The sequence below is a fragment of the Colletes latitarsis genome, chromosome 12, assembly GCF_051014445.1.
Source record: "Colletes latitarsis isolate SP2378_abdomen chromosome 12, iyColLati1, whole genome shotgun sequence".
Lineage (NCBI taxonomy): Eukaryota > Metazoa > Arthropoda > Insecta > Hymenoptera > Colletidae > Colletes > Colletes latitarsis.
The window spans coordinates 18,330,040-18,344,757 of NC_135145.1; the positions used below are offsets into that span (position 1 = coordinate 18,330,040).

Sequence of the window (14,718 nt, forward strand, 5' to 3'; positions counted from 1 at the left end):
TTAGGATTTCGGGGATATGTCTATTCACCAAAAATGATTGTAATCGACCCCCTCAACCGAAAATAATTTTTTCAGAATGATTTGAAATTTTTTAATTTCATTTTTTTGAATAACTTTTTAACGAAGCCTCAACGAAAAATTGATATTCTTAATTTTCGACTTATTTTGGCCTCTAATTCTAATCTCCCATTAAAATTTTTCCCAGGGGTGGCCGAACACCCTATATATAATACAAAGATATACACAAATTATTTATTAATAGCAATTACCAATTTTGTACATATGGAATTCATAATTATGAACAAATATGGTACAAAAATTGTGTAGCTGATAATTCATATAATAATTATAATAATTTATGGGAATAACAGTTGCACTTTTTAATTTGAAAAATCAGCTATAAATTTCGCATAAATTTTAATTTTTTTTAAAAATGATTAATATCTCTTCTTTAAAAAATGTCCACAGACTCCTATTTTTAATAAGGATTTCGTACTAGATAAAGAACATTTAATAAAAATACTTAATACAAATATTTAGTACCAAAAACAATTAATAAATTCTATACCAGCAATAGCTTTGCGATCGTCGTGTTGAACCTCATCGTCGCTGTTTACCGGCCTTTTGTCGATGCTGCGCAGAAATCGTGACGTTATCGAAGGGAAACTCTGTTTAGAATTGTTCATGTATTTTTCACGTATTGCCAATGCTTGAACCAGCATCTGGGATGCCTGTTGAAGGTCTTCCAACGGTACCTAAATTATACATAACATTATATATTTCGCGAGTTGACGAATAATTAGTCTTCTACTTTGGTTCGACTACTTTCAGATATTAAATATAGTTATATTTTCAAAATTAATATGTCCATACGTTCACTGTCCGTGACCCGTATGTGGGGCACATCGCCATGCTTTTGGATACGCCGCTAAGAGACCGGACAGTGAATGTGTTAAATGTTCGCTATTTTAGAAATAAATGCATGGTCCATTTTTCCGAACGTTTCAGCGGAAAAAATGAAAGATACTCGAGAACGTTCGAAATTACTATAACTGTTTTTCGTCCATCTTTGAATCTCGCTTTACGTAAATGATACGGTCCCCGAAATTGTTCGAACCGAAGAAGAGAGTAAATGTGAGCCTTTCTCCCTCGATTTACCGAAGATATCCGAAGTGCATTCGCGCTCACTTCGGGCAACTTCGGAAAATTGAGAAAGATGGCGAGCGTCAGCTTGCTCAGTCGATTACAGTTCGTTGAATCCAGGAGCAATGCGTCTCATATTAGACAGCAAAGATTGAGACGGTCAATGTATGAACAATTACACGAAGAGTTATTAAAAATTATTAACGTGGTTCGTACAAAGTAGAATGCTCAGCAGTTTTATCTCTGACGCATTTGGAGGTTACCGAATTAAAGGAAACCATGGCTTCTTCTAATTTTAAAGCAAAAGATGGCTCTTAAAGCTTAAACTTAGACGCAATGAAGACATGCATTTGGCTAGAAAGCCCAGTGCTGATGAAAAAATTAATGTAAAAGGAAGAATTCTATGAAATTATTGTACTATTGACAAAAACCCTAGTAGAAGAGAACGAGAAAAGTATTGGCGGTTACAAATGAAAGAAGGGAAGAACAACAGTCGCATTATGTGCCAACGAAACTGGGAAACATAAACTTGAACCGTTGCCAATTCACAAGTATAAGAAGCCAAGAGCTTTAAAGAATCAGAAGTATTGCCAGAATTTTTTAAATCACAGAATGGATGGACCAAAATTTATTTAGTGGTATTGTAGCAATTATTGTATTCAAATCGCGCGCGAAATCGACGAGTTCGCAGCGCTACTAGCGCCACAAGTTCGCGAAGTGCTCGCGTGCGATGATTAATTTGCTCTCAGTTACCGAACGACCGCCAAGTCGAAATCATACGTGTATATATAGCGAGTCTATCGCCAAATCTGTGCCCGGAAAGTAAATATAAACATCTTGAGTAGTCGTTCTGCGTACATTCTTTTGAAAATAAGTTCCTACAGGATGTAATATGCCGTATTTTTCGACATCTTACGCAGTGAAACTCAGTGATTCTTAAAATGAACATTGCTCTCGGTATGGTCATTTTTCGTACAGCGGAGGCTTTCGACATTGGCAACAGCGATATCATCGAACCTTAGAGTTGCCTTTATCTTTCGACAATCGAAGAAAAGAACAGCGAGTGAGAAAGAGTGAGAAAAACAAACGACAAAGAAAAGGCTAACAAGTGAGAGCGAGTCAGAAAGATTGTCGAAGAACTTTTTATGATCTGTAATTAACCAAAATTTAATGTATTTCATGATAGTTTCATCATGTACTATTATATTATTAAATTATTAAATAATTTATTGTAACTAACAGTATATTTTTGAAAATATCTTTTCGAAGTTAATAAGTTGTGGTCTTCGAATACTAGATGGCGCGACCTGATGGAAACAACCGAGCGCGCCAGCGGCTAGTTCACGAAGCTTTGTGATTCATGGTTCACTGAGCTTTATGGGGGAGTTGGTAAGGATAGAAACGTTCAATTTACGAATCACGTCTGAGGTTCGTTCTAAGAATCATTACTGATTAATTATCGATTTTAATTATAAAGTTATAATTATGTTTACGATAATATATTGCATACCCCAGAAGTATCTTCCCCCGATATGGAGACTCTTTGAAAATGTGGTACGAAGTCATTTTCTTCGAGATTGTACAGATGATCGATGTCATCTGGTACGCCAGGTCCAAGCGAAGGTTCATAAAGGCTACGACGTTCCTCTAAATCCTTGGCGGCTCTGAAAGAATACCCGAGACATGATTATTTATTTGTAGAAACGATGAAATTCGACTAAAGATATGCCACGACTTAATAGAAAATAGCAAACGTACGCGTACAAACGTAATTTTACATAAATACGTTGCATCTGCTTGTAAAATTCACATTGTTTAAATTTTTACAAAGTCGTCCCATAAGTAATTTTTTTTATAAATTATAACATCGCTAAATCACGTTCTTATTTCAATTTCTTTCATTGAAATAGTTTAAAACGTTTGTTTATGAGCAAAGTATACGATGGCATAGAAAAATCATTTTGTTCGAGTTTAATTTCAAATTTAAAAAGTGCAATGCACGACGACACGCTTCATTTTGAATCGAACGTATTTCTGATATATAAATTTAGATTTTATTACAAAAATTAATATGATAAAATAAGTTTTATAATTTATTTAAAACATTAACTTTGTACGTTTCGATGTTTTGTTTTTCGTTTCATATTTTTTACAACTTCTTTGTATCATATATCCTCATAGTGACAAATTATTTAGCCTCGAGCATTAAAAGAGGTAATAATAATCATCGTTTAATTTCATTGACTCAGAACGATAAACATTTTTCAAATACAGGGTGTTCGGGGATTCCAGAGGCCAAAATAAGACGAAAATCAAGAATACCAATTTGTTAATGGAGGTTTCGTTAAAATGTTATTAACGTTTAAAATTCCGCCCCATACTGAATTTTTTTCTCGAAAATGCGCAAGATTTCGAGGATATGTCTATTCACTAAAAATGATTGCAATTGACCCCCACAACCGAAAATAATTTTTCCAAAACTATTTGAAATTTTTTTTTCCCCGTCGAAAAATTTCACACCTTCTGGAATTTTTTTCTAGAAAATGGGTAGGATTTCGAGGATATGTCCATTCACCAAAAATGATTGCAATTGATCCTTGCAACTAAAAATAATTTTTCCAGAACGATTTGAAATTTTTGTTTTCGTCGAAAAATTTGGGGCACCGAATTAGATTTTCGATCAGGAATTTTTTTCTCGAAAATGCGTAGGAATTCGGGGGTATGTGTAATGACCAAAAATGATTGTAATTGACCCTTGCAACTAAAAATAATTTTTTTAGAATGATTTGAAATTTTTTAATTTTGTTGAAAAATTTCACACTTTCTCGAATTTTTTCCTCGAAAATGCGTAGGATTTCGGGGATATGTGTAATGACCAAAAATGATTACAATTGACCCCCACAACCGAAAATAATTTTTCCAGAACTATTTGAAATTTTTTTTCCCCGTCGAAAAATTTCACACCTTCTCGAATTTTTTTCTCGAAAATGCGTAGGATTTTGGGGGTATGTGTAATGGCCAAAAATGATTGTAATTGACCCCTGCAACCGAAAATAATTTTTCCAAAACGATTTGAAATTTTTTAATTTCGTCTAAAAATTTCAGTACTTTCTCGAATTTTTTTCTCGAAAGTGGATAGGATTTCGGAGGTATGTGTATTCACCAAAAATGATTGCAATTGACCCCCGCAACTGAAAATAATTTTTCCAAAACGATTTGCAATTTTTGAATGTAATTGTTAATAACTTTTTAACGAAGCCTCCATCAACAAATTGGTATTCTTGATTTTCGTCTTATTTTGGCCTCTAGAATCCCTCATTAAAATTTTTCCCAGATATCATCAAAAAAAGAATTTCGTCGAGGCCATAGTATCATATTTAGAAAATATTTTTTTAATTTTTTTGATATTTTTCGGATTATCCATCGAGAATAGTTATTTAAATATTGCAGTAGTTCCATCTCGGTCAAACAAAAGCTCTAATAATATTATTCATAAAGAACAAAATGGTTGAAACAAATGGCGGGCTGGAAATCATAGTGACGTAAGTCGCAATTTGTATAAAATTGTATAAAATTGTATAAAATTCTGTTTTATATTCAATTTTCATAGACAAACATTATTTAATAGCTGTTTAAATCTATAAACGTGTATTTATAACTTCACGTGTACATAGAATTCTTTCGAACAATAATTCACGATAGTTTTTAATTCCTTGATGAACGATTTATTTACAAGTAATTCCCCAAATGTGTATCATTTAATTTTAATTAAATCTGTTCGAACATGAAATGCTTGCAAAAAGAAACTGAATTGTTTTACGAATATGTGGGAATTTTGCAAAACTCGACTTCGTTACAGACAAAAGACGGTACAATAGTAGTAAGTCAAAAAAACGCTAGGTGGCGCAGAAAAAAATGGCGCTTTATTTCTAACAAAATATGTAGAGAATGTAAGAGATATTGAATTTAATATATTAGACTTAATTTTCGTGAACAAGCAGAGGAATTTTAACAGTCATCAATCAACAATAAAAACGTTGATTTTAATCTTATTTTAAATTATCGATATATTTAACTACTGGTTAGTATTTAATTTTAGTACTAAAACTAAGTAGTCTACAGTCTGCCTAAATCCTAACCTAAAATAACAAACTTTGCATAAATATTAAATGTATAGTAATGATTCTTAAAATGAACTCACGATTCGTAAGTTGAACATTTTTATCCCTACAAACCGAGGTTATCCCGTGGAACCAGTGATGCGTAAAAGACACTGGTTCGAAGGAGAAATGTTCAATTTACGAGTCACGCCTGGAGTTCATTTTAAGAATCATCACTGCAATGCGGTGACACTTAACTGTTTCTGTTCTCACAAGTCTCGATCCATCTTCAAATGTTTAGAGGTATTTCAAAGCTTTACCTCCGAGTTTTAACCTCGTATTAAGCACCCATAATAATAATTCTACAGTAAACTAATATACAATTTCTACCGCAGATGTTCAGAACAACCAACCCGAGGAAAAACCTATTAAATTATCGCTACGCCCGTTCGATAACGATGAACATTCGATATTCGCAAGAAATAATTGTTTCGATATGGCGAACCATCGATAGGATGTGGCGACGCTTCCCGATTTCGCCACTAGAGGGACACCCAATCGTTTCTCTTGCTCAGAGCATTTGATCCCATACAGACACACTCCACGGTAGGCAATCGAACATTCCAGATGCGTTTAAAGACTTTCCGCCTTTGGACCTCGTCTTACTCAAATACCCATCAAATAATGATAGCTTTAACACACAATTTTTATTGCAGTCGTCCACTCACATTGGATCCAATCATGGCAATGTTTGTACCGAAGGTTGAAACGAAATAGAAAAATAAGACAAGAGTCTGAGCCTTATCTTCTTGCTCTCGATACAGCTGTAACCCAAATTATTGTAGGCAAGTGACATTTGGTTTTCCACGCGTTTCTCAACTGCCATCGTTCACTAACTATCATAGATACGTATCAGTTGGCAGTCAAATTTTAATATTCTCACTTGTTGATCTATAAGGAAATCTTTCTATTCTGCTTCAATCTTCGATGAAAGGTCGCCATGATCAAATGCAATGTGAGTGGGTGTATCCTTAAACGAAAGTACTGTTATGCAAATAAATTTGCATAATATTAAACATCACTCCTTCACACTTTTCCTCAGAAAAGATCCTCTGTGAAGATCCTGCCCTATGATCCTTCCATAACAGTACAACTAGTAAATGGATGAATCTACGTTTAAAAGCATGTTCGAAAAAAAGAATAATTTTGTGTCATTTAATGCTGTTTCTTGAATACAATTTATTTGACGCATTTGGCCATTAGTCACTGGCTCTACTTGCTCTTAAGTCCAAGATGTACTCTATTGCACGCAGTAGTATCAAGCAAATAACGAACATAACGAAAATGGACGACTAAATTATAATAGAAAGAAAAGCTGAATCGACTTTTATTCTTTAATGACGATTGGATTACTAATAATTGGGGAGTTACTTACAGTCGGTACGAGAAATTGTAGAACGAGTTCAATTTGTAAACTAATTCTTCCAAGTTTCAGTTTTGCTCAATAATATTTTGATTCATTTTTACAGAGATTTACTGTTTTCTTATTTTATTTGAAATCCTTAAAATGAAAAAATTATTACTGGTGCAATATTTGACTGAAGTCTATTTACGCTAATATTTATATTAAATGTGTAAAGATATATCGTGTCCAATGTAACATTTTTTTATTGTTTCATAAAAAAATGCATTACTTATGAGACGACGTAATATATCTTTCTACGTGTAAAAATTGATCATAGAATGAAATTCTTCGTTAAAAAAATATGCATTTTACACGCCATATACATTGGAAATGTCCTTTAAAGTGAGTTTAGAGTAAAATTTAAATTCGAAATTCGTAATTCGTTAAAATTGACATTCTCAAAATGGTTCTTCAAAGCCTTTAATAGAGTCATAGTGCTAAGGTGACCATAAGTCCAGAATTTTTTGGAGTTCTTTGTCCCGTTATTTTTGGTAATCTACATAAATTACAAACAATAAAAATAATACCACCATTTTAAAAAATTGAGGAACTACCTTTTCCACCCAACAGTCTCCTTAAAAGAATTTGTTGTAAATGAAAACATTAGCCCTCCTAAACTATTCAATAATAACAATATTAAATCGATATATTCATTGGTTTTTTTTGAGAAAACAGCTCGTAAAATTTTTTTTCGATAGAAAAAGTTTAATTTAAAAATTTTTTTCGAATAGTTATTTTTTACAAAACAATTGATAGTGTGGTAAAATTCTAAATCACCTTCGATTTCGATATTTTAGTAGCAAATTTTCGGGTTATATTTTTTAAGATTCCCACTTATAAATATACTTGTATAGAGGGTGTCCCAAAAATATACGGTTTACTTCAGGGGGTGAATCTACACACTAAAATAAGTAAAAAAAAAAAAGTGTCATATGAACATATATGTCCTATATACCTTAGTTTCCGAGTGATGGATGATTGAAGAAAATGTTCGAAGTGTCCGCCTCATGCCTCAACACACACTAGTGCACGTCATAGCATTGTATTCTGCAATTTCTCGAAAAACGCCGAATAAATAAAATAAATATATGTATATACATATATATGAAAAATGAAGTCTATAGCTTTATTGGTTTCTGAGAAAACACCTGTAAACACTTCATTTGGACCACACGGCGCACAAACACACACATTTTACTTTTTGTATTCAGTATTAACGAGCATTAATGTAAAAATATTTATTAACTCGAAATATATGTATTCTTACATATTTATATGATAATTATTTGGAGTAACACCGATTTCAACGATACTGAAATATGTCGTCGAAAACATCATTTTAAACAAAAACAATTTTTCCCAATACTATCTGTCGTATAATATTTGAGATAAGTATTAGGATTGGTACAAAATTATGTTGTTTTTATTGAAGTTGGTAAATTTCATTTGTTTTCGTAAATTAGATCCAGTTGATAATAGACTGTTGGATCGCTAATTGGTTCCTGTATTATCGACGGTCGAGTGCAAGTTAGTTGCGTTGCGTCCAGAGTGTGCGCAGTAGAACGTATAAAACGATCAGCGAAACAGAATCGACATGGACGCGAGAGAGATCGGAAGTAAATGTACGTAAAACCATTTTTACTTTGCCAAAGATTTGTAATACAGTTCGCTTGTTCGTCGAGGAAATATTCGTGGTCATATTTTCGTTTTGAAATATGTTAGAGAAATTCTCTCGAGCAACTTCTTTCTTGAACAACAAACTTTGTCTTGCGTGAAGTTAACCTAATCCACCGATTGTGTTAGAGTCGATTAAGTTTTATGTTTAATTCGTTGTACATTATTGATTGTCGATACGAACAAAATTGAACGTAAGAGTAATAAATAAATTTTCAGAAATGTTTTGAAAATTCGAAGATCGTAGGGAAATGTTTAAGACGATTTGTCTCCAACAATATAAGTATTTGAGTGTCGTTGAAATCGGTGCGATGGAAATTTTTTCGAATAACTACAGTTTATGTACGTATGGAAAGATATTTATTGCACTTATGATTCGAAGAAAAGAATTTTAAATTCTCCCGCGTAATTTCACCCCCCGAATTTCATGCTGAGAAATATGGCCACCTTAGTAGTACACTTCAGAATAAAATTTCTAAAATATCAAAAATTGTTCAAACTTTCATGTAATTAAAAGATACCTCCTCTTTACGATACTACCACTTTCATATTAGTATTATATATATGTATGGTCACCCCTGGGAAAAATTTTAATGGAAGATTCTAGAGGCCAAAATAAGTCGAAAATCAAGAATACTAATTTTTTGATGGAGGCTTCGTTAAAAAGTTATTAACGTTCGAAGTTGCGGCTGTAGAACGGCAATTTGCCCATCTATTTGAATTTTTTTCTCGAAAATGCGCAAGATTTCGAGGGTATGCCTATTGACCAAAAATGATTGCAATTGACCCTTGCAACTAAAGATAATTTTTTTAGAACGATTTGAAATTTTTTAATTTCGTCGAAAAATTTCACACTTTCTCGAATTTTTTTCTCGAAAGTGGGTAGGATTTCGAGGGTACGTCTATTCACCAAAAATGATTGTAATTTACCCCTGTAACTAAATATAATTTTTTTAGTATGATTTGAAATCTTTTTTTTTCGTCGAAAAATTTGGGCATCGAATTAGATTTTCGGAAAACAATTTTTTTCTCGAAAGTGCGTAAGATTTCGAGGGTATGCCTATTCACCAAAAATGATTGCAATTGACCCTTGCAACTAAAGATAATTTTTTTAGAACGATTTGAAATTTTTTAATTTCGTCGAAAAATTTCACACTTTCTCGAATTTTTTTCTCGAAAATGGGTAGGATTTCGAGGGTACGTCTATTCACCAAAAATGATTATAATTTACCCCTGTAACTAAATATAATTTTTTTAGTATGATTTGAAATTTTTGAATTTAATTGTTAATAACTTTTTAACGAAGCCTCCATCAACAAATTGGTATTCTTCATTTTCGTCTTATTTTGGCCTCCAGAATCTCCCATTAAAATTTTTCCCACGGGTGACCGAACTGTATATTCATTCGCCTTATCGCAAATCAAATTTAAGGTATCAGTCTCTTTTACAAATAAAACGACAAAAATCGACAATGTGACATTGTGTTTATTTTATCTTTCGTGTCCACAAGTTGAATTTGATTTGCAGAAAGGTGAATACGATCTGCAAAAGGGTTAATTTAATACCTGTAATTTATTAATGTAGAAGCATGTTCATGAAAATATAAATAACAAATGTAACTACTGACTCGTCGAAAGGATCATAATTTCGTGTCAAAGTATCGTGCTCGATGTCTTTGCAAGTATCGTGAAAAATTCAATCTCGATAAAGGATCCAGCGTACTTAAATAAATCTAAAATCTGCGAGTATGATATATTTAGATCGTTGCTGGCAAGCATACGCCATCAAAAATGTTCAAACTTCTATTCACCAAGGATAAGGCTACGAGAACTTAAAAATCGACTTTTCAAACGTGACAATTTACTACCAAACGATAGAAACAATTCAATATGTACTAACTAAGGCAATCAAAATATTTGGCGTTTTACGGATGGCGTTTTCCTCCAGGGAATACGAGCAAATCGTAACTAGCGCATTTTTATTTTACCTCAAGAGTATCCTATTATCCCTCAGCCATCGTTTCGATTCGTTCGCACCAGCGAACATGTTAGATAATTCTTCTTGGTCTTTACTTCCTTGTATATGTATACGGCTATACCGCCAAAAAGATGAAAACATTTCGTAAGGATATCTTCCTTTCTGCGTTTATTAATCTTACTTCTTTGGTTTCTTTATTTATCTCAATACTCCAAACAAAAATTTATTACGAACATTCGAACAACAAAACGATACTTCAGTTTCTCGTTTATCAGTTTACATTGTATTTCTCATTTAAAAATTTTATTTTATTCATTTCCCGTTTGAGGATTTTAATTGTGTTGATAAACTCGATTTTTACCATCAATTTACAGATCATTTTTACGGGCTCCAAAAATAAAAATAATTCTTCGATCATTATATATATATATATGTAAATCGTTAGTTTCACATGAAAATTACGTGTAGATGATTTAACTATTTACTGACCAAGTTGACATTATTACCGTGCGATAACACTTCCTCGGAATGATAAACCTATTTGGTATAAAAAACTATACACGATCACGCCACGAATCAATGAGACTTAAAATGGAACGCAGATTCATAGCGTTCGTCCATACGTTGGCTACAACGCCAATAATCCTACGATGCTCAGTCGAAATGAATTAGAAATTGTAAATAAATTGGATCCTGGCTCGTCTGAAAAAGCACACGATCCGAAAAATATATGCCAACGAAATGAAACCACTGCAGTCGTAGAGAAATGCTTGAAAAAAATTCTGAAACGTCTACTTATGCGTCGTTAAATAATGCAAAAATTTTATACGAAATCACGATCTTTGTATTCGTGCGCGACAACGAAAATTCGTTATTTCCGAGAAAAAAAAAAAAAAAAAAAAAATCTGCGATTCGATCGTCGACGTAGTTTTTCCTTCAAATCCCGTCAATTACATTTTTCACATGATCATAGATGTCACAGCACAATCAACACAATTCTCAAGAATGAAATTGCTACAAATCGATACATTGACTCACATAGTCTGACATCGGTTTAACACTTGTCGCGAGGTCACGAAAGGGTAATTCGAGAAACGATCGATGATTTTCTACGGTCGTCCACGGGCTTAAATTATTTTTGTGGTCCTAGACCGGAAGTGTGCTCTATGTCGCATTCATTGCGTCACGGGGGGGAGAGGGAGGAGAAAAAAAAAGATCTGGCACTCCCTTGGCGGTCGCACGACGACTGAGCAAGACGACCGTGTGGACCGCCGGAGGTGCAAGCAACCCCTTCTCCAGCTCGTATACATACGTCGTACTGTGCTCCGCTGACTTGGTGCCCCGCGGGACGGCGCAGGGGCAAGGGGAATAGGACCGCCCATTTATCTATCTCGCTCCCTTGCTCTCAGGCGGTCCACGCGTGCGTGTGACTGCTGCGACCAATAGCGAACCGGAGTCCAGTGTGTTCGTGTATCCCTCCTACTTTTCTCGCATTCCTGCCGCGGGACTTCAAGTCAGCGGAGTACAGTACACATAATGCGTTATCGGGAGTGTATCGTATATGTATACAACCCACTTTTGCTGACGTAACCTTCTGCTCCGTTTTCTCTTATTATCTACCTTACGAATGTCGAAAACATTTAAATCGATCCGCTCGAGTACCTTGGAAACTGTTGACGATACTAAAAAAAATGTTGAAAACATGATCTAATGTCACATTCCTAAATGGACACGTAGAGAACTTTGTTTTCTCAAATGGAATCGTATATGTATTTTTTAATACGTTTTGTTAGAATTTGTGCTACGCGCCACTATCGTCAATGCGCCTTCACTTATTTCTTTTCCTAACTTCAGTTTATTTCATATACACTTATGTATTGTGTACACGTTTTTTCTATGTAGTTTGTAGATAAGTAAATATAGTTGTTTTGTTCTACATCCTGTTTCGATCTTTTCGTGCACCTGTCGAAAGAGGTTATGAGCCCAGGTGCTGCCCGTAAGTGAAAATATCTAAACCTAACCTCAAAATGAGCCACGTGAGAGGTACGCGACACATTGAAAAATTAGACAAATCACGAGTCACGGAAACTCCAGATGAAGAGTACATTGACCTGTAATGAATTGTGGGAGTATACAAATGGAATTATACTTAAAGATGAAAGAAACCAAGTTCAATGGACAAGGATGAAAAAGCATTAGCACTAATTTTCTTACCTGTATCCAAGAATCAATTAAATTATGTTAAGAAGTGTAATACATCAAATGATGCTTGAAAACAATTAAGTAACATACGTGAGTCCAAAGGCCAGGTAAGGAAAGCAGTTCTATATAAACAATTGTATCGCTTGAGAAAAGACCAAAGTCAAAACATGTTCCTAACTGTTTTGATAGGTGCATGAAAAGATCGAAACAGGATGTAGAACAAAACAACTATATTTACTTAACCCTTTGCCGTACAATGAAGAGTACAATGAAGGACTCGTTACAAATTCTTAATGTCAAATTTCATAATCGTGAGGCTACTCACTGGTCATCAAGTCTAATATATTAAAATCAGCACATTTTTACATTGACGAGGTATTCCTAAAACAAATCTATTCTTTTTCGTGGCCATTCCTTGTACGAACAAAATTTAAATAAAATTGAATAGTATATGTTTGAAAAATAGAATTAAATCGTACGTCAAGGGGTTAATTATAACTATAATTGTAACTACATAGGAAAAATGTGTTGGTTATACAATATATAAGCGATTGCATGAAGGTGTATGGAATAAACTGAAGTTAGGAAAAGAAATAAGTGTTCTAAACACTTCACAACTCACAAATTCTAACAAGTTTCTTACGCAAAAATATTATATCATTCGTGACAAAGAAGCATTAGTTTAGAAGATATTTTAATTGTAATATTGTAAATTGATGGCATAACAAGAATATTGTTAAAATATCTTCTGAATTAATGATTTCTCGCCGCAAGTGATTCGGTAGTTTCATGTAAGGGGGCGCTCTAATTGATGTACATATAATTTCATTTAAGAAAAGAAACTTGACCTTCGCGTGCCCTCCACGCGTCCATTTAGGAAAAGCTTACTCGCATCAGCAGGTTATATATGGCATTTTACCTGAAACATTTTTTAATATCATGATCAGTTTCCAAGATATGTGATATATGGGTCAACCTGTAGATGGCATTAGATTGTTCAGAATATTTTTCATAGAATTTAAATACAATGGAACCCATTCAGAATGTTTGAATAAAGTTAAGGAGAAAGAAAGTTGGACAATTTACAAGATATGTGAGCTGGTTTATGGGTCAATCTGTAGATGGCGTTAGATTCTTCAGAATATTTTTCATAGAATTTGAATAAAATGGAACCCATTCAGAATGTTTGAATCAAGTTAAGGAGAAAGAAAGACAATTAACAAGATATATGAGCTAGTTTATGGGTCAACCTGTAGATGGCGTTAGATTGTTCAGAATATTTAAATAAAATGGAACCCATTCAGAATGTTTGAATCAAGTTAAGGAGAAAGAAAGACAATTAACAAGATATATGAGCTAGTTTATGGGTCAACCTGTAGATGGCGTTAGATTGTTCAGAATATTTAAATAAAATGGAACCCATTCAGAATGTTTGAATCAAGTTAAGGAGAAAGAAAGACAATTAACAAGATATATGAGCTGGTTTATGGGTCAACCTGAAGATGGCGTTAGATTGTTCAGAATATTTAAATAAAATGGAACCCATTCAGAATGTTTGAATCAAGTTAAGCAACAATTTTCGTTGTACAAAAATACTACTTGATACAAACGTACATAATTTTTACTCTAACAGAGCATAGAAAATAAATTTATCGACATTAATAGCTACGCCGGTTCCAATGATTTAATCTTGAAATATTTGCGTCTGAAGACAAATAAAATTTGTTACAGATTCGCGTGGCGTATCGATTCGTAAACATTAGCGGTACTTGGAAGCGATAACCCAGTGAGAACAATCGCTTAGTCTTCCTTCGATTCTATTCCAAGTGTCAAAGCTAACAGAATGCGTTATACAAGGCAGGAAAAATATTCCATACAAAAGTTTGTCCCGTTTTTTTTTTACGTAGGATAACAATCTGTAAATAAAAATATAGGTTTCTATATTTAAAAAAAAAAGTTATTTTTCAAACGTCCACCAAATAAAAAATAAATATATTTCCCCCCTGAAACTAAAATACTTTTGTATTTAATATTTTTGCCAAGTTGTTTTCGAGATACGTGGATTTAAAGTTTTTAAATGAACATTTAAGAAACACAATATAGTTTGATATTTCATAAACGGGAAAAATAATAGTATAATAATAACATTTATGCTGA

General features: G+C 33.4%; 2 protein-coding genes across 16 annotated transcripts in view; one reads left to right on the top strand and one right to left on the bottom strand.

Moving 5' to 3' along the window:
• LOC143348825 (uncharacterized) overlaps positions 1 to 14,718 on the top strand; it is a 58,461-nt gene that overhangs the window by 31,070 nt on the left and 12,673 nt on the right. Inside the window, exon 7 of one of the 4 annotated variants that reach the window (XR_013080830.1) lies at positions 5,639 to 6,597. The exons of the other annotated variants lie outside the window; for them this stretch is intronic. The gene's annotated coding sequence lies outside the window, so the exon portion shown is untranslated. Of the gene's footprint in view, positions 1 to 5,638; positions 6,598 to 14,718 lie in introns of those variants that run through there. 4 annotated transcript variants of the gene reach the window in all.
• Positions 1 to 14,718, bottom strand: part of Ampdeam (AMP deaminase) — a 39,981-nt gene that overhangs the window by 12,608 nt on the left and 12,655 nt on the right. For 9 of the 12 annotated variants that reach the window (XM_076779470.1, XM_076779469.1, XM_076779467.1 and 6 more), the window contains 2 exons: positions 2,654 to 2,807; positions 569 to 755 (listed from right to left, as the gene is read on the bottom strand). In XM_076779470.1, the coding sequence (XP_076635585.1) occupies positions 569 to 755; positions 2,654 to 2,807 (341 nt within the window). Of the gene's footprint in view, positions 1 to 568; positions 756 to 2,653; positions 2,808 to 10,369; positions 10,522 to 10,848; positions 11,062 to 11,397; positions 11,618 to 14,718 lie in introns of those variants that run through there. The other 3 variants (XM_076779473.1, XM_076779474.1, XM_076779472.1) reach the window with 3 other exon arrangements.